The sequence below is a fragment of the Berghia stephanieae genome, chromosome 3 (assembly GCF_034508935.2).
Source record: "Berghia stephanieae isolate SIO BIC M18660-M18661 chromosome 3, UCSD_Bste_1.3, whole genome shotgun sequence".
Lineage (NCBI taxonomy): Eukaryota > Metazoa > Mollusca > Gastropoda > Nudibranchia > Aeolidiidae > Berghia > Berghia stephanieae.
This window is the reverse complement of record NC_088362.1, coordinates 20,872,661-20,900,160: the sequence shown is the minus strand read 5'-3', so window position 1 is coordinate 20,900,160 and position 27,500 is coordinate 20,872,661. Positions and strand designations below refer to the sequence as shown.

Below are 27,500 nucleotides of genomic sequence, written 5' to 3'. Positions count from 1 at the left end.
CTCTCTCTCTCTCTCTCTCTCTCTCTCTCACACACATATCCGACTATTCCATTCACAATGATGTCTCCATCCAGGGCCTCGGCAAAAACAAGTTACACTAGCTTCAGGACAAAGACAATAAGCCGCAGAAGACGGATAACCGACCAAGAAGATTTAAGACCTTAGTAGCAATCCAACCTGCCACACGCCTTAGGTTGGGATTTGCGGCTATGTGAATGTGGTCTAGTGGTATGACACTCGCTTTCGGACCGGATGGTCCTGGGTTCGAGCCTCGCTCGGCGCATAGTTGAGCCTCTTTAAAAAAGGCTCTTTACCCACATTCTCACCGTACTCGGGTGTAAAATGAGTACCTGGCCGTTAGCAGCGTTGTCTCTTCCGAAAAAAAATTGTAATATCGCCTAACAGGCGTCATGGCCCGTCCTACATGTTCAGTGTTGCCGTTGGCCAGGGACCCCTTGTAAAGCGCTTTGAGCACGTTTAGTGGATATTGCTCTATATAAATGCTCTAGTTAACATTATTTTTAAAAAGATGCCACAAACCACAAATCTGAACTACGTGGGTTTGAGCCCCGCTGGTGACAATTATAATTTCGTTTGATTTGTATGTCATGTTGCTAATACATGCTCTTGTATTTCACATTCATGTATATGACGATAATACTGATGTATATCAAAGATTAAATAAAAATCAATGTTGGGGAGTTGAAGAATCGGAAGAATTTCCGTAGTTTCACAGCGCGACTAAAGAGGGGATTTTATTTTGCCATATCTGGGGGAGAAATGAAACGTTAAATAGTAATTATTGGTCATTTCAACTAATTGAAAGTCCATAATGGTTAAAAGATCAAGTAATATATTAATGAAAGTGCTGTGAAACTACGGGAAGTTCTCCCGAAAAATCGTTTTCTTTCTTTTCCCATACAACTCCATGCCCATCCTTTTTATGAACCCTCTTTAGGTGCTGTGAAACTAAGGAAGTCCTCCCCATATTTTGTATGTATTTTATAAAATAACTTGTAATGACTATCTAGTACTATGGGGATAAATAATTATGTATGCATATACGATAGTATGGAACATTCTTCATTACTAGATATAGACTGTGTCGATTGCTTTTTATTTATTTATTTTTTAATTTATTTTTTTTCGTGCTGATATGACACAGTTTGTGAAACTTTCGCTTAGAAGGATAAGATGTGAACTTAACGCTATATACAATATTATTTTTTAAAACTCACCACTTAAAAGGGGGGATGGGGGAAATGGGCTACATAAAACAGTCCTCTTACCATTGTGTCAAACAAGAGATAAGATCCAAACAACAAAACAAGCGATAACCATCTATGAAATTATAATCGTTCTGTTAAATTATGGCGTTCCTGGGTAGCAACTAACTGTCAATGTCAATGACTGTCAACTTCACCCAAAAATGACCAACACAAAAGAAAAAACTACGTGCAACAAGCAACACATCACGCAGAAAAAAGCAACAAAAAAAAAGCAATAAAAATAAATATAAAACAAAGCTCACTCGTCATTCACTCACAACTCATGACACGCTTCGCACAAAAAATATTATAGATAGAATGAAGTTGACGTCACTTGGGTCTTTGTTAGTGGTTTTTTTTGTTTTGTTTTGTTTTGTTTTTTTTTTTGCCATCCGTGTTTATGAGTAATTCTCACTAAACTGTATTAACCTGACTATAAACGTTCAAGATTCAACACATAGTTTTGCGTGTTGGTCCGTTATACTTCCGGATGGCAATGTTGTGAGCTTCTTAGCCAAGCGCAAATTATCAATAGATAGTTCGAAGATGACGTCACTCAGGTCTTTGTTATTGTTTTTTTTTGCCATCCGCGTTTATGAGTAATGCTCACTGAACTGTATTAACCAGACTATAAACGTTCAAGGTTACACAGTGTGTTGGTCCGTTATACTTCCGGATGGCAATGTTGTGAGCTTCTTAGCCAAGCGCATACTGTGTCTATAGATAGTATGCAGATGACGTCACTCAGGCCTTTGTTATGGTTTTTGCCATCCGCGTTTGTGAGTTGTTCTCACTAAACTTTATTAACCAGACTATAAAAGTTCATGGTTACACAGAGTTTGTGTGTTGGTCCGTTATACTTCCGGATGGCAATGTTGTGAACTCCTTGGCCAAGCGCATTCTATCTATATTACAGATAGTTCGAAGATGACGTCACTTAGGTCTTTGTTATTGTTTTTTGCCATCCGCGTTAAGAGTAATGCTAACTGAACTGTATTAACTAGACTATAGACTCTGTGTAACCATGAACTTTTATAGTCTGGTTAATACAGTTTAGTGAGAACAACTCACAAACGCGGATGGTAAAAACAATAACAAAGGCCTGAGTGACGTCATCTCCATACTATCTATAGACGTTCATGGATACACACAGTATTGTGTGTTGGTCCGTTATACTTCCGAATGGCAATGTTGTGAGCTTCTTAGCCAAGCGCATATTATCTATAGATAGTTCGAAGATGACGTCACTCGGGTCTTTGTTATTGTTTTTTGCCATCCGCGTTTATGAGTAATGCTCACTGAACTGTATTAACCTGACTATAAACGTTCATGGATACACACAGCATTGTGTGTTGGTCCGTTATACTTCCGGATGGCAATGTTATGAGCTTCTTAGCCAAGCGCATACCATCTGTAATGGATTTCCTGGGCTGTTACTGTTGTCAGTCGTTGTGGCCTAAATTTCACTTCACAACAATGTTGTAATGGAGTTGGTGTGTTGCGAAAAAAAAAGTAAACAATAATACGTGTATTATCTACTCACTTCCTGCTACGAGCTCACTCATCACCACTCATAATATTCTATCCACCGCAAAAAAAAAAAAAAAAAAAAAAAAAAAAAAAAAAAAAAATTAAAAAATCAGGACGTTTTTTTTTCTTGTTTGTATTATTTTTATTTATTTATTTTTTTATTTTTTTTTTTTGGGGGGGGGGGGTGTCTTCGTTTTGTTTTTAATATATTTCTTTCTAAATGAATGAATGTAATGTGTGGGTAGGCATGTGAAAATTGGAACAACTTGGCGGGAAAAAGAATAGAAAAATAAAAAATTAAATTAATAATAATAATAATAATAATAATAATAATAATAATAATAATAATAATAAATATAATAATAATAATAATAATAATAATAATAATAATAATAATTGAGAATGAGGAGGAGAAAAAGAAGTAAGGGAGAACATATTTATTGGCTAATTTGTTATAAGACCTTGACTAGATTTTCACCAAAGTGGCGACCTAAAGCCTGATAATAATAATATTTTGTGATTATTTTCGACCCCCCCCCCCCCCCCCCCCGCGCCCTTCACCTTTATTTTCTTAAGCATAATTTATCTTTACACCGTGAATAATTTCTGACCAGGTCGCAAATGACATGCTTTATACTTTATTATTCGTCTGGGGCTTTTTGACATCAACGGGGGTTGCACGTCATTTACCAACCACGGCTTTCCAGTTGCATATCCATCACTATCACTACCACCTTGTCAAAACCTTTACTGGCGGGGTTCGATTTTTAAAAAATAAATAAAAATAGAGCACTTATATATCGCAATATCCACTAAACGTGCTTAAAGCCCTTTACAATGGGTCCCCGGTCAACAGCAACACTTAACATGTAGGACGGGACATAACGCCTGTTACTGTTAGGCGATATTACAATTTTTTTCGAACAGAGACAACGCTGTTAACGACCAGGTACTCATTTTACACCTGAGCACGGTGAGAGAAAGTGAGTAAAGAGCCTAATCCAAGGGCTCAACTATACGCCGAGCGCGAGGCTCGAACCCAGGACCTTCCCGTCATACCACCAGACGACATCGCCGCAGGACGATCCTTTATTTTATCATCTCATCACAAGGAACAAAATATCAAATCCACGAATACTAGCTACTCGTCTGATTGCATATCTATCACCACTACCTTGTCAAAATCTATAATGGAGGGGTTCAATTTTACTGACTGGAAGGACGATCCCTCATTGTATCAATCTCATCATAAGGAACTGTACCCAGTTAGTAATGTTACGAGTCACACTACGTTCGGCTATGTGGTCTTGTGGTATGACAGTCGCTTTCGGATGGGAAGGTCCTGGGTTCGAGCCTCGCGCTCGGCGCATAGTTAAGTCCTTGGAAAAGGCTCTTTACTCACTTTCTCTCATCGTACTCAGGTGTAAAATGAGTACCTGGCCGTTAACAGCGTTCTCTTTGTCTGAAAAATTGTTATATCGCCTAATAGGCGGCATGTCCCGTCATACATGTTAAATGTTGCTGTTGACCAGGGACCCCTTGTAAAGCGCTTTGAGCACATTTAGTGGATAGTGCGCTATATAAAGCTCAAAACAAAATTCTCTCTTTTTTTTTTACTGCTCCCTTGGTAAAAACGGCGATGTCTATTCTATCGTAAACTGAAGAACCAAGTATTTGAAATTTAGGCCAGAAAAATTGTCCCAAGTACCGATCGATTGAAAGGATCTTCTTCTTGCCAAAGACACACACACACATACACACAAATACACACACACACAAAACTATCAAACCTGGGACTGTAAATGGCACTTTTTGGTCGACCGATATTTTAAAGAGAATTTTTTAAAATGTAGGATAAAAGAAGAAGAAGAAGAAGAAGAAGAAGAAGAAGAAGAAGAAGAAGAAGAAGAAGAAGAAGAAGAAGAAGAAGAAGAAGAAGAAGAAGAAGAAGAAGAAGAAGAAGAAGAAGAAGAAAATAAAAGTTTTGTAAAAGTAACACAGTCGACGTGGCCTTATTATCAAGTCTGATAACCAAAATTGTTATGGGCTCATTGTTGTAATGAAAATAATATTATGTACTCTCAAAAGCAACGGAAAAAAAATATATTGTCCATTACAACCAATGTTAAAGGCCAAAATCCCACAAGTGACGTTCGGTTGTCCGAATATGTGCCAATATGTGCACGTCGAGCACAGCATACTAGTGATGGCAGAGATTACAGTTTGGTTATGAGACCTGTCAATATGTGCATGTCGAGCACAGCATACTAGTGATGGCAGAGATTACAGTTTGGTTATGAGACCTGTCAATATGTGCACGTCGAGCACAGCATACTAATGATGGCAGAGATTACAGTTCGGCTATGAGACCTGTCAATATGTGCACGTCGAGCACAGCATACTAATGATGGCAGAGATTACAGTTCGGCTATGAGACCTGTCAATATGTGCACGTCGAGCACAGCATACTAATGATGGCAGAGATTACAGTTTGGTTATGAGACCTGTCAATATGTGCACGTCGAGCACAGCATACTAATGATGGCAGAGATTACAGTTCGGCTATGAGACCTGTCAATATGTGCACGTCGAGCACAGCATACTAATGATGGCAGAGAACTACAGTTCGGCTATGAGACCTGTCAATATGTGCACGTCGAGCACAGCATACCAGTGATGGCAGAGATTAAGTTCGGCTATGAGACCTGCCAATATGTGCACGTCGAGCACAGCATACTAATGATGGCAGAGATTACAGGCGTTTGCTTACACGGCATAAAGGGAAGCCCCTTGATTTACGTGCGGTGCGTGCATAATGATGAGAGTGTGACATGGAATAGAATGAATGTAATAATACATACATGACACACAAAGTCACCCACAGACTACCGTCCTGTGTTATCTATGAAGTCACCCGACGACATCAGAATGGTGTACAATCAATGCAACACTTGCCGAATCATGAGTCCTTATTTATTAGAATCGAATTATTATTATTATTATTATTATTATTATTATTATATTATTATTTATTATTATTATTATTATTATTATTATTATTATTATTATTTATTACTATTATTATTATTATTATTATTATTATTATTATTATTATTATATTATTATATATTATTATTATTATTATTATTATTATTATTATATATATTATTATTATTATTATCTCATCATCATCCTTATTATTATCATTATTATTATTATTATTATTATTATTATTATTATTATTATTATTATTATTATTATTATTATTATATTATTATTATTATCATTATCATCATTATCAAAATAACAATAACAATAATACCATCATATATATACATATTACGACTACCAATCTAAAAATACGTCAACGAGTAACTCAATGCCAAAGCATACTCAATCTTATTAACCAAAATCACATGAGTTGGCAACGTCGAGTGCGGGCGTTCAATAGATAGTATGCAGATGACGTCACTCAGGCCTTTGTTATTGTTTTTGCCATCCGCGTTTGTGTGTTGTTCTCACTAAACTGTATTAACCAGACTATAAACGTTCATGGTGACACCGAGTTTATGTGTTGGTCCGTTATACTTCCGGATGGCAATGTTGTGAACTCCTTGGCCAAGCGCATTCTATCTATACCCTTTCCGACGATAATAATAGTATGATGATCCGACATAAGGTAATATTTAATCAATGGACTCTGGTATTACGTACCACATACATACAACATTAGTCTTACTATACGTTACTATATTATTTATGTATGTATTACCATAAGTCTACCTGACCAACCACCGCACTGTGTTCTACGTCATCAATTTTTGTAACTTATTTCTTATTATAACCCGGACAACGTTACCGTCAGCGGTCGCATATCGGTAATTGGGCCAAATTGAGTTAGTGACATTGTTTTATTTTAAGCCGAACGCGCATTAATTTTTTAAATTTTTTTATCGGGTTTTCGTGACTATATATCTAGTTCATTAATAAACGTTTTATTACAAAATTAAGATAATATACGACTTGATAGATTTAAAGGTATGGATAGTATGCGCTTGGCGACGAAGCTCACAACATTGCCATCCGGAAGTATAACGGACCAACACACAAAACTATGTGTAACCATGAACTTTTTTCGTCTGGTTAATACTAATACAGTTTAGTGAGAATTACTCATAAACGCGGATAGCCAAAAATAAAATAAATAAATAAATAAAATAACAAAGACCTGAGTGACGTCAACTTCGTTATATCTATAGGAGCAAACGGGGTTTTTTGGGGGGGGTTGTTTTTTTTTTTTGGACTGTCTTGTAAAATTATTTTTTCTTTCAATATAAAATCTGTCCTAAGACGACAGAATGGGTAATCTATAATATACGGGTATATAATAAGTAACAAGGAAACTCATTGAACCAGATCATACCGTACCAAATTATTAATGAAAGACCCAACTATTACTATTACTATTATAAGAGCTTCTTGACCCAGTTCAAGTTGCAAGAGTCCAGCCAGCGTTTTCGGTTTTCTAATTACATACATATTCTACGACTAGCAGGAATGGTAGTGGGGCAGATTGAGATCTGTCAATAGGAGTAGTAAGGCGTCTCCTTCCCTCCACTAGCCTGCGGGAGGTCCTTGGGCAAGACCGAGTACCCGCAATGCCCCCCGAACAGGGTTACGTGAAGTCGCGCCAGGCAGGCGATGGATGGGGACGGAGAGCAGCTGAAGGAGCTTCAGAACTGGTCTCTTCTTCAATGTGCTAGGCAGAGGATATCCTATGGATACAATGGCTGGGACACACGTCCTGTAAGGACACTGCTCTCTCACAGAAAGCAATGGCAAACTACTGTGAGTAAACCTGCCGCGGAAACCCGAATGAAGAAAAGCAAAACAATTAACGATATGAGACCTGGTAATGAGACCCCCAAGTTAGATTGGTCTCCAAAGCGTATTGGGGAAGAACCTGACGCCGGCGGGAGTACCAGCCTAGTTGATGAAGGCATAACGCCTGACTGTACAGACCTGGGAAAGAACCGGAATACATGGTTAAAACGGAACTACCTCATAGGAACTTGGAACATAAGAAGTATGGCAGCCGGTAAACTCAACACCATCATCAATGAAGCAGAAGAAAACAAAATAGACATTCTGGGACTGTCGGAACACAGATGGGCTGGAAGTGGACATTTCACAACCATCTGCGGAGGAAGGATAATTTACTCAGGAAGGGAAAAATCTGGACAAAGCGATGTGGCAATCTATCTCGCAAAAACAACAGTCAACAGCCTCATTGGATACAAACCAGTGAGTGATCGCATTGTTAGCATTAGACTCCAAGGTCAAGCTAAAAACATCACGTTTATTCAAGTTTACGCACCAACAACTGCTGCAACTGAAGAAGCAATAGAGAATTTCTATGATGCCCTACAAAAGGAAGTGGACAACAAAGATAAACAGGACATATTAATAATCGCTGGTGACTTTAATGCCAAGGTAGGACGAAAAAAGAACAGTGAAGAAGATGGAATCATTGGAATATCTGGACTAGGGGAAAGAAACGAAAGAGGCGAGACACTAATAGATTTTGCACTGGCAAATCAACTTGCAATAAAAAACACCATGTTCAAAAAAACATCCAAGAAGACTATTTACGTGGACATCGCCAGATGGAAGAACAAAAAACCAAATTGATTACATCATGATTGAAAAAAGATGGAACACCATAATTCAAGACGTCACGACCAAACCAAAAGCAGACTGTGACACATACCACGAACTTTTGATATCAAAACTGAAACTGAAGCTTAAAATGAAGAAAAAAGTTACAAGACCTATTAGATACGAAGTTGACAGTATCAATGAAGAATTTGCGATTGAAGTAAAGAATCGTTTCCAACTGCTACTTCAAGATATCGAGGAAAAGGAACCGGATGAGATCGCAAATGAGACAAAGAAAATATACTTGGAATCCGCTGAAAAACACCTTCCTAAAAAACGGGGCAAAAAACAACCATGGATGAGTGAAAATACACTAAACAAAATCAAAGAGAGGAAAGACGCAAAGACGACTCATGGCACTCATAGCAATGTATACAAAGAGATAGCTAAGGAAGTGAAAAAACTGTACAGAACGGATAAGAAAGAATATCTCATGAGAAAATGCAGAAAAATAGAAGACCTTCAGAGAGAAACAAGACCAGGGAAATGTATGATGAAATAAAAACCATCACAAAAAGTTTTCAATCACGAATAGGGGTGATAAAAGATGAGCAAGGTAAACCCCTCACAGAAGCAGAAGACATAGCAAATAGGTGGAAAAGATATTGTGAAGATATGTACACAGAAGACCAAATAAACGAAATCCAACCTTTGCAAAACAACATGCAAAATGAAAACGAAGAATCTAGCTTACCACCTCTAAAATCTGAAATAGAATGGGCAATTAAATCACTTAAAGATGGGAAAAGTCCAGGTTGTGACAACATTCAAGCTGAGATGATAAAAGCAAGCGAAGATGAAGGAGTTGAAGTATATCTAAGACTTTGTACGAAAATTTGGGAGAAAGAAATTTGGCCCTCAGATTGGAGGAGAGCAATTTTTATACCATTGCCTAAGAAAGGAGACTTACAACTATGCTCCAACTACCGAACAATATCACTCATCAGTCATGCAAGCAAAATCCTTCTAAAAATTATCATGAACAGGATTGAACGTAAACTGGAAGAAGAAGTCAGTAACACCCAGGCAGGTTTTAGAAAAAAGAGGGACAAGAGACCACATATTCAATTTGAGTCAAATTATTCAGAAGCATCGAGAAGTAAATTCTGGCCTCCACACTTGTTTTATAGACTATTCGAAAGCTTTTGATTGTGTTAATCATGAGAAACTATGGGAAACTCTCCTGGAGATGAACTTTGATCCTAGAATTAGAAACCTGATAAGATCCCTCTATGAGAACCAACAATCAGCGGTACAACTAGAAAGCGGAACAACAGAATGGTTCAAAGTTACAAAAGGAGTAAGACAGGGATGTATTCTATCACCCCATTTGTTCAGCATTTACACTGAAGGTATAATGCGAGATGTGGAAAACGATGTCAGGAGAAGTAATTACAACGAACCTAAAATGCAAGGTCTACCCATAAAAGATCTGAGGTACGCAGACGACACTGCACTATTGTCCACAACACCGGGGGGACTAGAGAATCTAATAACATCTGTAAAGAAACATAGCGAGACCAAAGGCCTTAAGCTGAATATAAAGAAGACCAAAATCATGAATACTGACAAATGCAAAACAGATGCCATCATAAAAATCAATGGAGAACAAATAGAAAGAGTAAAGAATTTTGAATATCTTGGAGCCAGGATTGAGTACAACGGGAAATCGGCCCCAGAGATCAGGAGGAGACTAGCAATGGCAAGATCAAAGCTAGAAAAGATGAATAATATCTGGAAAGGGCAGTGCATTCAAACAAAAATCAAAATCCTCAAAAGTGTTGTTTTCCCAACTGCAGCATATGGATGCGAAGCATGGACTATCAGCAAAGCAGAGAGCACAAAGATCACAGCTTTTGAAATGGCATGCTACAGAAAAATACTCAGAATATCATGGACTGAAAAACAAACAAACAAAGAAGTCCTGAGAAGGATCGGAATAAAATCACCAATTCTTCTTCAAACTGTAAAGAAATTGAAACTAAACTATTTTGGCCACACGACTCGCCACGAATCATTAGAAAAGCACATTCTGCAGACAAGGGTAGACGGCAAGAGAGGAAGAGGTAGACCAACAAGAAGCTGGGAACAAGATATATGCGAATGGCTGGGAATGACAGCAACTCAAGCAAGTAGACTGGCGGAAAACCGTAATCTGTTTCGCAAGAAAGTTCGGGAAGCAACGTCCTACGCAGGATCAGCTGACTAGATAGAGCAGGAATGCCCTTTGCTAATTTTTATTATTATTATTATTATTATTATTATTATTATTATTATTATTATTATTATTATTATTATTATTATTATTATTATTATTATTACTATTATTATTATTATTATTACTATTATTATTTTTATTATTATTATTATTATTTTTATTATTATCATTATTATTATTAATATTATTAATACTATTATCATTATCATTATTATTATTATCTTTATTATTAATATTATGTTGTTTGTTTTTGTTTTTTTTTGTTTGTTTGGTTTTTTTTTAGCCTGAAAGTTTTCTCACAAATATCATATAATATGAAAATATTTCGTGCAAAGTTTCTTCTCTTCATCAAATTATGGCATCACCTTTTAATCATAGAAAATTATTACATATCCATCACTTAGCTTCCCTTTAACTGTTGCCTTCAAACAACGAATTCAACGCTTTCATCTTTTTAAAAAAATCAACTCACCAGTATCAACCGAGGACAGCCGGAAGATTTGTTTTGGTTAAAAGCCGGTTTTCCGGCTTTAGTCGGAAAAAAAGGGCATTACAGGACCGGTGTTTTGGGTCGAATATTGCGGGGGGTTTTTTTTTACTACGTTGGAGCTCCTGCGTGACCAAACATCTTAAACTAACTGGTATTGTAAGGAGTTGACCTGATGTTGACAAGTAAATTAAAATTAAAAATGATAAAAAAAACAACATGGCACTGAAAATTTGAGCTTGAAACCAATGCAATTCTTAACAACAATAACAACAACAAATAAAAATCAAAGCAAAAATTTTTAAAACATAACAATAACCCCCCCGCCCCCCCCCCCCCCCCCCCCCCCCAAAAAAAAAAAAAAAATAAACAACCCCTAACAATTTTTTTAAAAACAAACAAACGCACGATTAAGCTAAATCCAAGTCTTTCATGTCGGCTGCAAATGCAATTTCTAGCAACTAGTTTTGGGGCAATAGGTAACCCTAACACAAATCACAAAGTGACACCGACCTGCCTTAAGGTGTTGAGAGGGGTCGGGTCAAGCTAGCAATATGGATATCCAAGATGGCATATCATACTACAGTAGATATAATGCATTATTGTAGTCTCGGGTAATATTATGATATCATACGACTTATCAACATGTTGCACGTTGAGATACAAACGCACGCGTACACACTGCACTACAGGAAACAGGATTCACTTTATGAACGAGTACGTGGGTGTGGATATGTGTGTGTGTGCGAGAGAGAGAGAGAGAGAGAGAGAGAGAGAGAGAGAGAGAGAGAGAGAGAGAGAGAGAAATAAATAGAGAGAGAGATGGGAGAAAGAATAAGAGAGAGAGAGAGAGAGAGAGAGAGAGAATATGGAGAGAAAGAAATAAAGAGAGAGAGAGAGAGAGAGAGAGAGAGAGAGAGAGAGAGGAGGAGAGGAGACAAAGAGAGAGATGACAATAGGAGAGAAAGACAGACAGAGATAGAGACAAACATATAGACAGACAAACAGAGAGCGACAGACAGACAGACAAATAACGATAAGTTCTCTGTACCCAGTTAAACAACTCGGCGAGGTTGACAACAATGATATCATGTCCAATGATCAATAATAGAGGCCTTTATTCTCATTTCACCACACCGAATGGGTGGATATAAGATAATAATAATAATAATAATAATATAACAATTGTCACCGGGATTGTTTAAATATGCAATTTGGCATCATCCGCCAGGCTGGCACCGGCCCATGTAATGTTATAGATAGTTCGAAGTTCGTCACCCAGGTCTTTGTTAATGTTTTTTGCCATCCACGTTTATGAGTAATGCTCACTGAACTGTATTAACCTGACTATAAACGTTCATGGATACACACAGTTTTGTGTGTTGGTCCGTTATACTTCCGGATGGCAATGTTATGAGCTTCTTAGCCAAGCGCATATTATCCATAGATAGTTCAAAGTTGACGTCACCCAGGTCTTTGTTATTGTTTTTTGCCATCCGCGTTTATCAGAAATTCTCACTAAACTGTATTAACCATACTATAAAAGTTCATGGTTACATATAGTTTTGTGTGTTGGTCCGTTACACTTCCGGATGGCAATGTTGTGAGCTTCTTAGCCAAGCGCATACTACCTATAGCACTCCCTCCCCACACACTTAACCTCGTATAATGGTGATGATGATGACGATGGTAACGGCACCACAACCATCATCATCATCGTCATTGTCATCATCATAATAAAATAATAATAACAATAATAATAATAATAATAATAATAATAATAATAATAATAATAATAATAATAATAATAATAATAATATAATAATAATAATAATAATAATAATAATAATAAATAAGTAAATAAATAAATAAGTAAATAAATAAATAAATAGATAATCAATAAATAAACGAAAGGCGAAGCCAATGAACTCGGATGACGTGTAATAATAATCCTAATCTGATAACATAATAATATATTATAATATGTGTATTTTTTTTTCTTTAAAACAAACAAACCGTGCGTATGAATCATCGCCAGGATAAGATTGCCAGTTGCAGTCAGTAGAGGTGATGATAAATGATAAAGTATAGATAGTATGCGCTTGGCTTACGAGTCACAACATTGCCATCCGGAGGTAAAACGGACCAACACACAAAACTGTGTGTATCCATGAACGTTTATAGTCAGGTTAATACAGTTCAGTGAGGATTACTCATAAACGCGGATGGCAAAAAAAAAAACAATAACAAAGACATGAGTGACGTCATCTTCGAACTATCTATTGATAGAATGAAGTTGACATTATTTGGGTCTTTGTTATTGTTTTTTGCCATCCGCGTTTATGAGTAATGCTCACTGAACTGTATTAACCAGACTATAAACGTTCATGGATACACACGGTTTTGTGTGTTGGTCCGTTACAATCCGGGTGGCAATGTTGTGAGCTTCTTAGCCAAGCGCATACTATCTATACCATAATATAAAATTATGATGTAAAGTGAATGACATAACACATATTAATATATAATATATAATACATACCTTGTGTTGACATGAAATGATCCGTATAAGAACCCACACAATTCGAACCAATTATGTCTAATCATTGAAATGTGTTATAACGTTGTCTCACCGACGATCAGCTGTTCACAGTCGATACGTACAACATATTGATGCCATGCGTTTAGGTTAAATATTCACAAATTTCGCCAGCCGGGTTTAACGTACAAACAAACAAAACTATGCGTGTAACCTTGATAAGAAGAGTCTGATTGATATAATTTAATGAGAACTAATCACCCAAATTTATGTCTAAAAAACAATTACACAGTACTGAGTGACGTCAATTTCGTTCCCTTCTATCTAAAGTCTAAATAAATGTGTAAACAGCAGTGTGAATTCCAAACGAAATAGGAACGTGTGATAAGTATGACGATAAAACCAAACAAAATTTGACACACACGCGCGCTCTTACTCTTATGTGCAACACAGAATAATATATTATAGTGCACAGACCTTGACGTACTAAGGCGCGTTCGCGAGGAGAGGGGAGCAAGATGGATGGATAGATAGACAGATAGATCGATAGATAGGTAGATAGACAGATAGATCGATAGATAGATAGGTAGATAGATCGATAGATAAAGAGAGAGAGATAGATAGATATAATATAGATAGATAGATAGATAGATAGATAGATAGATAGATAGATAGATAGATAGATAGATAGATAGATAGATAGATAGATAGATAGATAGATAGAAAGATAGATAGATAGAAAGATAGATAGATAGATGAAGAAGATAGAATAGATAGATAGATAGATAGATAGATAGATAGATAGATGTAGATAGATAGATAGATAGATAGATAGATCGATCGATAGTGAGATGATATAGTAGATATATATATATATATATATATATATATATATATATATATATATAGAGAGAGAGAGAGAGAGAGAGAGAGATAGATAGATAATAGATAGATAGATAGATAGATAGATAGATAGATAGATAGATAGTAGATAGATAGATAGATAGATAGATAGATAGGTAGATCGATCGATAGTGAGATTATTATAATATATATATATATATATATATATATATATAGAGAGAGAGAGAGAGAGAGAGAGAGAGAGATAGATAGATAGATAGATAGATAGATAGATAGATAGATATAAAGAGAGAGGAGGTGGTAGAGAAATGGGGAAAGAAGAGAGAGAGAGAGAGAGAGAGAGAGAGAGAGAGAGAGAGAGAGAGAGAGAGAGAGAGAGAGAGAGAGAGAGAGAGAGAGAGAGAGAGAGAGAGATTTAAAAACCCAAAAAGCCCGCACAGAAAACAATGCTGCACAATGAATAATAATATAACAATATTATTAACTTACAATGATGGGGAATGGTATGCTAAGAATCGACTACATTCAAACCAATGTATGTGTCGCTGAAGATCAGCTGTTCACAGACAAATAGTACAATGAATAAATAAATGAATGTTATGTAAACAGCAATTGGAATCCAATTAGAACGTGTACTAATGTATGAAGCCAAAAATAAACAACAAATACAAAAACAAAAAAAAATCCGACACGCACACGTCCGTATATTTGCAACACAAAATTAACACACACAAAGAAAATTTACGTAATATACGCGTAAATTCTTAACATGGAGAGAAAGAGAGAGAGCTAAGGAGGGAGGGGGGTAAACACGATAGGTAGATAGATAGATAGATAGATAGATAGATAGATAGATAGATAGATAGATGAATGGATAGATAGTATGGATAAATAGATAGATAGAGAAGAGAAGAGAGAGAGAGTGAGAGAGAGAGAAAGAGAGAGAGAGAGAGAGAGAGAGAGAGAGAGAGAGAGAGAGAGAGAGAGAGAGAGAGATTTAAAAAACAACAAAAACATTATTTCAAAAGCCCAAACAACAAAATTATCTCTAGTATTTTGCTAGGTAGGTACTAAGTCTTTTTTTTTTACATGTTGCTGCTTTATCTAATATTTCTGTAATTAATCAACATCGCTTTTATGAAAGAAAGTTTATTTCTGTTACTGCAACGTTAGCTGCTTGATTATAAATATCTGTCTTATTTCAAACAGCTACTGTATCCATTTATTTATTTTTATAAATTTTTTTTTCTATGCAATGAAAACGGGAGGGGTGATATTGAGTCACTGACATATATAATATCCTATGAAAGAAAGATCAATTGGTCTCATTGAAAATCACAATACCGTCATGGCAGCAAGCCAACCGAGTCGTTAAAAGGTTGTTTTTCAAATTTGCTTTTCTCCTCCAACGACGTGCACATATTTGCAGGTCTGATAACCTCATTTATTATGGGCTTATTGTTATAATGTAAATTTGAAAAAAAAAATAATAATGACGCATAATAATTTCCATTACAACAATGTTTAATTAGGCCCATAATTGCGTTCGGATGTTAGACCTGCATATATATATATATATATATATATATATATATATATATATATATATATATATATATATATATATATATATATATATATATATATATATAATGTTTAAGTCGTCCGCCAACAATTAAAGAAAAAAAGAAAGAAAAAAAAAACACGATTGAAAACATGATAGTTGGAAACCTTGCTTACAACTCGGATCACCGGATCACATCAATAAAACACGAATAAAGTCAGTGAGAAGACGAAGAAGAAGAATATGTAACTAACAGGTGGAATTCCCCTTTTCAACCAGTTAACCTGCACTCTGGAAAGACACGGTATTTAAAAATTTAGCCAGAAAACTCCTCCTCCTCCTCCTTCAAACGTCGATCCGATTTAACCGAGGTGCCGGGTTTGAGTTTGAGAGGTTTGGGTTGTTTTGGGGTTTTTTCCAACATGAGGGGGTCATTTAAATCGATCGATAAATGAAGGACGAGTTTTTTGGTCAAATTTTTAAATACATGATCTCTCTCTCTCTCTCTCTCTATCTCTCTCTCTCTCTCTCTCTCTCTCTCTCTCTCTCTCTCCTCCTTCTCTCTTCTCTCTCTATATATATATATATATATATATATATATATATATATATATATATATATATATATATATATATATATATGATGTCCTTTCCAGAGCACGGCAGTGAAAGGGTTAATGATGATGCATCTTTTAAAAATTGAAACAGAAAGAAGAAGAAAAAAGTAAAGATTTAGTAAGCTCTATGTTGGTGTTATGGGTTAAAAAGAACTACATGACATGCTTTATTCATATTTATGCGGTAGTGTTATGCTGAGGTTTGAAGAACAGTTTAAAGCTAGGAGAGGAGAGAGAGAGAGAGAGAGAGAGAGAGAGAGAGAGAGAGAGAGAGAGAGAGAGAGAGAGAGAGAGGGGGGGGGGTCTTGCGATAAGATAACCATATAATAAAGACAGTGGGAGAAGAGTTTTGAGGTGCCATATTATTCTAACTTCTGGTTATACTAACGATTGATAGTTGGATAAGTTTTAACGTCATATGAAAAGAAGTAACTATTCCTGTACATGACATTACATTGGAGTACGTAATAGAGAAAAAAATATCCAAACGTCTCATCATCATCATCATTATAATGATGACGATGATGATGAGAATAATAATAATAATAATAAAAATAATAATAATAATAATAATAATAATAATAAATAATAATAATAATAATAATAATAATAATAATAATAATTAATAACAATTATTATTATTATTATTATTATTATTATTATTATTAATATCATCATTATCATCATTATTATTATTATTATTATTATTATTATTATTATTATTATTATTATTATTATCATCATCATTACAAATTATATTATATGATCATTATTTTATCCACCTCCACCCCCCCCCTTTTTTTTTTTTTAAGAGTGCAAGATTACAATCTCAAAGTTGATCACTTGGTTATGGACGATTCAAAGATTTCTAGTTTATATCAATTACCTATATTATTATTATTATATATGAATGCCATTATTCCCATATATGAATGCCAAAGTGACCATATCTTAAGGCAATGCTATGATCTTGGACTCAATTTTAAAAAATAATAATAAATAAATAAACTGAAACATACAGAGATTTCGACCTAAGAGCCAGCATGACATTCATGAAGCAAGAAAAACAAAATGGTGCCCATACTGATTGGACATACAAGGGAAACGCTTTCTGTTAAATGATAAACCTTTAACTCACTCAACCCCAACACCGACTATATCCGTAGTTTACCCGGGTTACTTTTACCCCATGCCTATTTATTACATTTTTCCTGAGACTAATTATAGACGTAGTATCAAAGCTAATGTTTTTAATTTTTACATGTAAATGATAGTTGAATATAACTACATATGTACATGCTCATTTTTAAAACATTTTTTCCAATTTTGAAGAACAGCAAAAATCTCTAGGATTGAGTGATTAAAATGCTATAATTCTCATTGAAGCAAGTATTCACATGGGCAATAGATTTTCAATATTTCTTTTAATAATCTATTTATTTATTTATTTTTGACATACTGTTCTTGTTGTCTTAAATCTATTGAAAATCGTGTGATTTTCATTCAAGAAAAATGCCCATATCAACTTGCATGTTATATGCCACCCCGTGCACCAAAGAAAGCGCGGATACTTTTCTCACACGGTCAATATGATAATATTGTCTATCACTATCACCGTTATCATGAATCGAACTCTTGTTTCGTTAGTCAGCCGTTATTGACATTGTCAAAATTTACATATGGACATGTCCGAAGTATAAATCACTCCTGACTTAATCAACCTGTCTGTCGCCTCGGTGAATAAGGTTGGAAACAAAAAGAAAGAAAGAAAGAAAGAAAGAAATATAGAAAGAAAGATAGAAAGCTCCAGGTAATCCTAATATGTTAAAGGACAAGTAAAAATCTATCACCAAGCAGTCAATCAACATTCCTTTGTGTCTATTAATATATTATGGGATCTATAAATAATATAAATAGTATGTTAAAGTATGTAAATTTCCAGTCATTCATTGTTTTGTTTGTTTGTTTTTAAGGGTTTTACGGCGCTTGCAACACATTTAGGTCATATCAGTGCCAGTAAAATGGGGTAGTAAAAAGTTATTAGAATTATAATTAAAAGCACCCAAGAGTAAGCAAGATAAAGGGGAATTGGATCAAATAGGGTACAGATGTTGATTCCAAGAGCACACTATCAGTGTACTTAGTTTGAGATCACTAAATGTCTCATCCAGACACAGGCACAGGTACCCGTCAAGAGGAACACACTCAATAATTGTTAACAAATCATACACATGTAAAGGGGAAAATAATACAGTGCATAACAGAGAGATGATGTACAAGGAAAAAAAATATCATTTTCCAAAACTATAACTATAAATTTGACTTGTTTCCTTCCAAGACAGGTCCAGAACAAAACCTAGTAATTCATACCAAGACAAAGACAGAAAGCAAGTTGGAAAATAGTTATAGGGGGATAGAAGACACAGTATGTACCTCCCTGCCCACTATGGGAGGTCAGGAACCCCACCTAGACGTCATTCATTCTCATGGGGAAATAAATCTAGGTACTTGATAGACTAGTTGGTAGATTGACATACAGTTATGATGCAAAAAGCTTGAACAATGTACTCGCCATTGGAGGGGAGGTAGGGGACAAACAAATAAACATACAGTGCATAGAGACGAAATGAGATTTTTTAAAAATGGAAACAAATGTAGGGACTTATTTGACTAGTTGGTAGGTTGGCATATATAATTATGATGCAAAAACTTGAACAATGTACCCTCCAGTGACAGGGGAAAAGACAACCAAACAAACAAACAGTGCAGAGAGACGGAATGAGATTTTGAAAAAGATTCTATTACTTTTATCAAAGTTGGCAAATTGAAAGCTTTGAAATTTGGTTTAAATTTGCTCTGGTATTTTTTTTCTTCAAAACACATGTTTTCTACTTATTAAACTGACAATTTAAAGATTAAATGCTTGAATTTTACTTGTTTTCATCTGTGCAACAATACAAATTGTGGTAAGGACAAAAGAAAATTATAATATAAACATTATTTTTAAAAAATTGAAGTAACTCCCCCCCCCCCCCCCCCCCGCCAATTGAAAATATGATGATATACATCTCTTTCACGGGATTTGACGATGTCAAAATGAATCATAGTCACATAGTCTAATCTCTATTAACAGATTATGATTCACAAACTGTGATAAGGTCTGGTCTGCCCTACTCTGAAAAACAAAACAAAAACATGTATTTTAAATTTTGGCCAAAAGACTCTTCCTTCAAATATTGATCAATTAAAATGGCCCTCAACTTGGCAAAAACTCTTCTCTTGAAACCTAGGTTTTCGCGGAGTCCAAGGTTTCAGAGGTCTTACCGAGATGAAGGCCATTTTTATCAATAGATATGTAAAGGACGAGTATTCTAGCAGCAAATTTTAATAGATGTTTTTTCTGGTAGGGCGGTGTTATCTGTATGGTACATACTTCCCAAAGAACAATATTCCCTTCATCCTTATCTTGTCATAAATATTTGATGTGCAATGTCAAGAAAAAAACAAAAAGTTGACTCGGGTGGTAATTGGTTACACATTCTTCTGTCTTATCTCCTACACAAAGAGTAGGATTAATAATGGATGAATTATCATAATAAGAATATTTTCGTCAAGTCAACTTGCCATACGATTTATAATTTGTTTATTGTTGAATTAGAAATGGATCCATTTGAATATGAAAAGCATTTGTGTCATTATCAAATTTTCTATTATTTTCTTTTTCCCTGCGGGGGGCTGCGGGGACAAACAAATTTTTGTTGCTGCAACACTTTCATTAATTATGCCCTTCGGCTACGACATCATAAGATATCGCTGCCTAGGCAATCTACAAAGGAATATATATAATTCATCAAACAAGATGTCTGATGTCAACAGAATCACTCATGTTGTCCAGATGAGCAAATTGGTGGTTAATAATCTTGCCCAAGGAAAAAAACAAAAGTGCCTGAAGCGGGGACCGAACCTGGGACCAACCGGGTCACAGTACAGTGCCATAACCACTCGGCCATTTTGCACCCCTTTCATTACCTTTGGTAAATAAGTAGCGAGAGAAAATTAAAAAGGAGGAGCACACATCAATGGTTATTTTATTGCATTGAAGTTATTAAAGAGATGATAATGAGATGGTCTTCCTCTGGCCAGTTAACTGTGTTGTTTTCATTGAAATACTTACCTACTATAAAATTGCCCATCTTATTTAAGTGCTCTACCTATCTGAATTGGAAATTCTAATAATTTACTTGGTTAAACACCTGCTGAAAGCGAGTGTCATACCACAAGACTACAAAGCCAGGATCGAACCCGGATGAAGTTGAGATTTTTTCTGACACCCTCCTCTCCCTCCCCCCTTGCCACGTGTTCATACAGCTGTTATTGAGTTAAATCTAGGGGAAATTACTTTACGATCGACGAGACGATCGTCCTATCTAAAGGTATCACTATAACTTAATCAGACTATTGTCCGTTTCAGGCTATAGAAACCGCGATAAACTCCGGTTCCATAAGCCTGGTGGCCCTTTAGCATGATTTACCACTTCACATCTGAAAATGGATTGGTGTACTGTAATATAATCGATGCCAAAGTATTTCTGTGAATACAGAGAAATTAGTGGAGTAGGTACTTGTGTTGATAATTTGTGTGCGTGGGTGTGAATGTGCAGTGTGTATGTGTATGTGTAGAGTGTGTGTGTAGTGTGTGTTTATGTGTTTATCTCTGTGTATATGGGTGTGTGTGTGTATGTGTAGTCAGTGTGTGTGTGTGTGTGTGTGTGTGTAAAAGAGAGAGGTTTCTCTCATAAATCATCGAATTAGTCGATCTTGAAGACTTAAGTTAAACCGAACAAAAAAACAAACCTATGAAACTATAAACTATAATATTATTCTCATAATTCCAGGGCAGTGGTTCAAATATAAAGATTACTGGTTTAATAAAAATCATCCTCATTTCAGGCTGGGTTGGAATAAAGGTCTCATTTGATAATCTGTGACAATATTAATTTAAAAGTTGTGTTTTAACAAAAATGACAAATACAATTTTATAACAAAGAAAAAACAAATTACAGGAGGAGAGGGCATCATAATTCTTGTAATGTATCAACCCTATTATTAAACTTAACAATTATGACAATAGAGAGTATCAGAAATTATGTCAATGACCGTACAACGAATCAATAGATAACAATACCTACAACTATAAAATAAGGCCTATTTTTATCATACAAACTTCCAAAGGTAGCAAGCACAATTTTAATTACTTCTGGGATACATTATATTTTTGACTAAGCTGTATATGTTATGATAATTTCAAAGGTACAAATTTCAATATGGTGATGGTAACATCTATTGTACAAATTTCAATGAACAAACTCGATTTCATTGTGAAAATAAATTATTTCCACACTGTGCATCGTATCATGCTTCAAATATATCCTGAGTGAAAAAGAAGAAAAAAGTAGCCCTTCAGAGCTAGAGTTTATTCTAGTTTCTAGAGTGTAAAACAAACAATAGCAATTGTTGCTACCTTTGGATAGTCCAAAGTATTTTCCACCAGATCTAACAGACCCAAGCACCCAATCACCGCTGGGTGGACAGGGAGATCAGAAATTTTTTTCGACTGCAGTGGGATTGATCTTAGTCCTTTCGCTTGTAAAGCGAGAGCTTTACCCACTGAGTTATCGTGACCTCTAATATAACTCGAGCAGATAGAAGAAAATTTATATTTCATGCCTAAAAGTCACCTGTTAAATTCTCTTACAATATCAGACACTGCCTATTACTAGGTTTTCATTCACACATTAGCTGAGTTAGCTAAATAATGCTCCACATACTCAAAAATGGCAGGACTGAAACAAGGAAAGCATAACAAGAGATCATTTCCACTAATCTGCCAATTGACCACTGTTATCGGCGTGTCCCAAGTAGTAGATGTATCCCACAAAGCAAAACAAGAAATGAAAAAAAAAAAAAAACAATGTTCGGATTTTAAAAGTTGGTTGATATCTGAGGGGTAAGGGATAATAATTTAATAACAAGAAATGAAGTGACTTGGAAAGTGCCAGAAGACAAGAGAGAATAAAAACGTCGCGGCTGCGATGAGGGCTCGAACCCATGACCTTACTGGTACAACAATTCCGCCAGGCTGAGGAGATTGTGGACTCTCCCATATGAGCTATCCCCGAACCCAAAGGGATGTAATGAAATGATTAATTTATACAGTGCGCAGAATCCACAAAGTATGCTAAGGCGCTACACAAACAAAAAACAATAGGTAACACAAAATGCTATGAGAACTCAAAGTTAAAAGCTTGCCTGAATAAGAATATTTTCACAAGTTTCTTAAAATTACTGAGTTCGGGGGCATCTTTGATTTCTTTATCTGATGTCCTTTGTTTTTAACATTTATCCAGCAGGTTTCGTTCCTATATCAGGCAGTGACACAAATGCTTTTCAACTTTAACAATTCATTGTGTTCATCCTCATTGGATTGAAACGATATCAATATACATAAGGATTTTGAGTTGGCAGATGAGTCTTTTGAGATGCGTGAGGGATATTATTTCACTTTCTTTCCTTTTTGATTTGGACGCATGTCAATCTAAATCCGTGTTGTGTCATAGCAATGATTAAATCTCAATAAAACCATCTGTGTATACACATATTAGAAACGAGTGTTTGTAATGTGCCCTATGCCTATGCTGAACCAAATTGAAAAGACAAGCCAAAGCATTGGTTTGAAAGAGAATTCGATTTTAAAAGAAAGAAAAATGGGATGCCAAATAAAGGGATTACAGTTGACTGGCTAATATAAAAAAGGAAATGTCACCTACGTCTTCCTGGCAGCTTTCACCATCATGCTAATAGTGACAAAGTTGGATACATTTATTGGAGTAATGACTTAACGTCTGCCCTTTAAGAGAACTGCAAATAGAACATTGTTTCCATTACATAACATATAGATGGCCTCGATAGCCTCAGTCGCAATTCTTTCTATTTCAAGAATATTGTGGTTCTCTAATTTCAAACTAAGATCACCCTTCAACCAATGGTGCATCATGCATTACATATTGAGAATAACCATGCAATGAAAATTTTTTTAAACATGTGACATGCGACCTTTATATCGGCAGAAGTTATTTTTTTAACCCATGCATAGTTGGGAGTGCAACCGAGGCCATCACGTTGCAGTGAAGAATGAGCTGTAATCTTCTAATCTAATAAATGGTAATTTTCATCCTACACTTTAAATGGTTGAATGGTTGGAAGCGAGTTAAAAGGGGCGGAGGATAAAATCAACAAGGAATGGAATTTGCGAAATCTGGTGTGATTTGTGTAGAGTTTCAGCAATTTGTTTTCTTACAACAAAATCAGTATCATCCTTAAAATTTCTAATTATTCGTAAAGTGCAGAGCGGATATATATCGACAAAAATTTTTTTGTTTTTTTTTCCCTTGGGGATGGGGGAGGGGGAGGGTTGCTACATAATATTAGTCAATAAAGATATCAAATATCATCAGTATAAATTTTACCAGAAGATGGTTATTTTGACATATTCGATCTATAGATATCAGCCATAATCCGTCTAAAAATTTTTTAAAAACAAGAATACAATTTATAATTGGCTCACATTATCCTGCTGTGAGGTAAAATACACCAGCCAATGAAAATGGCAGATTATTTTCCAATGACATTCCATGAATAGGACCGATGCGGCCAATAAAAGAGGAACGACCAATCAGCAAGTGATTACAAAAAAGCCCTTGAACCATCAGAACCAGTTTCCAATCATGATGCTATGACAAAAAATTAAAAGGCATATTCCTTAGCTGGGACAAGGCAAGACATAACGCTTGCTTATGCGAGTTGCATAAAAGCATTCACTAGTCAATCGTCCATCATCGCACTCGTTCACATGGTGAGAAACTATAATACCCTTGGCACAGAAGGCAAGCAACCAACAATTCAAAGTGCCATCTAAGCTAGCCCTTTGACTCGCTTTGTCCCATCTAAGGAATGCGCCTCACCTATGCCGCTTTGAAACAACATCTTGAATTTGCTTTCTTAGTTGACCTCATTGCCACTGCTGAGGACAGGGTCTATAAAATCATTCCTGGCCTTCAGAAACAGACCAAACAATTATCTGAATAATTGAAAATCTGGCTATATCAGGGCCACCAAATCATCAAGATTGACTTCTCTTGCTGGAATTTAACATTTTCCATTTAGAGGAAAGACTGATATATCAGCATTTACTTGGGTGGCATTTTTTATGCACCTCTGCTGGAGGTGTACAAAAACGCACTGATTTTATGGACCTCCGTTGGCGGTGTAAAAAAACACACTGTTTTTATGCACCTCATTGGCGTGATGATAAATTAATGAAAATGTTGCTGCATACGTCCATGAGGTTTAAATAGTTTTAGATTGTAGTTTAGCATGCTGCTTAGTGGTTACCGGTGTACGTTTATACAATGATAATAAATTAAAGAATAATAACAATGATGGAGCCACCTGACTGTTCATCACATTTAATAAGGTCTTTCTAAAACATTATTTTACCTTCAACGCAACTTCTATTTTCTGGGTTTATATTTCGATTTTTTTATATTATTATTATTTTTATTGAAATTTATTAACAAAGACATTCTACAGATGTCACAATATAACTTTTGCCATGTCCAAATACAGAAACACAATATTGCTGATGAAATTGGGTAGAATGCGCGTGCGTAACGGAGGTGCATAAAAACGATCCGTTAAGATACACCATCAACGGAGGTGCATAAAAACACTACGAATTACTTGCAGCCCCAATGACGATATATTCCTCCACCCTCGACTGGATTGGCGTGTTAGAATGCTGACAAGTCAATACTATTGGAAATAATAACTGAAAGTTGATAAAATTGAGAGTTGAACCAAGGCATAAAAATAACCCGCAGAATTATTTTTCATTACTTGCTCTCTAGTTATAATTTTATTTATGAAAATTCAATCCCAATTCAATAATAAATCAATCCACCAATACCAACTATGAATGTTGTTCAAACGTTGTAAAACATGACATTTCTCCCACTTTCTTGAATTTTTTCTTACACGCAACTTCGATCTTTCTCTCAATAGCATACTCACACACTCATACTCACAGAAAACTAATGCTTATCTTTTAAATAACGCTCAACTCAAATTTATAGCATCACCTCACTTATCTAAAGTGCTATGTGAATAGCCTTATGGTTATTTATAAATAACATGCATTAGTTGCAATTCTGAACAAAAACATAACTGATCAGGTGCCTTGATCAGGTGCCTAGAGCTGTCTGTAGATGGAATAGGCGTGGTATAAGTATGATTTACATTATTTTCACAATGTGTAGCCTTACTGACTTATTGTTTCATCAGCCTTCTAATTGTGTTACATGACTTTTTGTTCATTCAACCTGACCCCACAGTCTAGCCTATACATAACTCATACATCCATACTTACATCGCCCCTTCAACAGATTGAGTACTCTGTCAGTTTCAGTACTACTACTACTACTACTACTACTACTACTACTACTACTACTACTACTACTCGTTGTACAGAGCAGCCCACAAAATTATCTTAGAGTCTAATAATATTACCAATAACAAACCAGTATGGTATGGAGTATGACAAAGCAAAGGCAGGGGCTTCAGAGTAGCTGAGGCTTCAGAGTAGTTAGTGTATAACTGTATGTCACTCTTTTACCTTTCAACTACAGCACAGTATAGTCCGTCTTGTTCAGTGTCAAAACAAAAGTTAAAACTAAACGCAAACTCAAATCACTTTTTTATTAAAGCGCAAATTCAAGTATTCAACATTCAAAAGCAAAAAAAAATTTTAAAAATAAGAACAATTCCACAAGATTTGACTCATATTTTTAAATACAAAACAGAGGCTTATTAATTACAAAACCAGCAGACAGAACGCACTGAAAAGTCGAAATGTCAACCGATAAAGACAAATTTTCTAGGTCAAAATTTTCAAAACAAATAAGACACACCTTCTTTCATTGTTTACACCAAACAAGCTGTGCAGTGCACGAAGTGAGTGAAAGACGTAAACTCTCCGTATAATAATACAACGAAAAGATTCAAACCATTGTCAACGTAAAGTTGAAGGAAAACTGACTTACCTTCAAAACCAAACGATGAGTTTGAGGTTAACAATTGAATTCTGAACTTCAATCCCGCAAAGGGGATCAAAAAGCTCAAACTTCCTAAATTCCTCCTCTAAGCCCTTTTCGTTCGATTGTTTTCTTTCCGGTTATGGTCCAAGATGGCTGCTCGAAGTATGTCAACAGACTGTGACGTCAGAAGGGGGAGTATGGTTTATATTAAGGTCAAGGTCATATAAACTTAGGATACTTTAAAATCGTTGTTTATATGAAATAAGTGTAGAAAATAGCTATAATATCCACTACTATCATTTCAAATTAAGGAGTCCAATATTGAATTCAACTTGATTTACTCAAATTGCCCCTGAAATTTGTTAAACAATTTAAATACATCCTATTCAGAAAGTTATGTCCCTTTCCAAGGGCGATAACGCAAAATTGTTCATTTTTTAAGAAAAACAATTATTTACACTTGCAAACACAACAAATCACTAAGATAAAATTATAATTATAATAACAAAATCTGTCTTCATGATATAATCTGATCAAATGAGTT

The 27,500-nt window shown here is 35.4% G+C and overlaps 1 protein-coding gene across 4 annotated transcripts in view; it reads right to left on the bottom strand.

Moving 5' to 3' along the window:
• Positions 1-27,138, bottom strand: part of LOC144967308 (uncharacterized) — a 75,836-nt gene extending 48,698 nt beyond the window's left edge. Inside the window, exon 1 of one of the 4 annotated variants that reach the window (XM_078904379.1) lies at positions 26,963-27,138. Coding sequence is in view for 2 of the 4 variants with exons in the window: in XM_078904381.1 (XP_078760507.1) it covers positions 1,290-1,292 (3 nt within the window). In the remaining 2 variants the exon portion in view is untranslated. Of the gene's footprint in view, positions 1-1,289; positions 1,489-26,962 lie in introns of those variants that run through there. The other 3 variants (XM_078904382.1, XM_078904381.1, XM_078904378.1) reach the window with 3 other exon arrangements.
• Between the last annotated feature and the right edge of the window lie 362 nt (positions 27,139-27,500).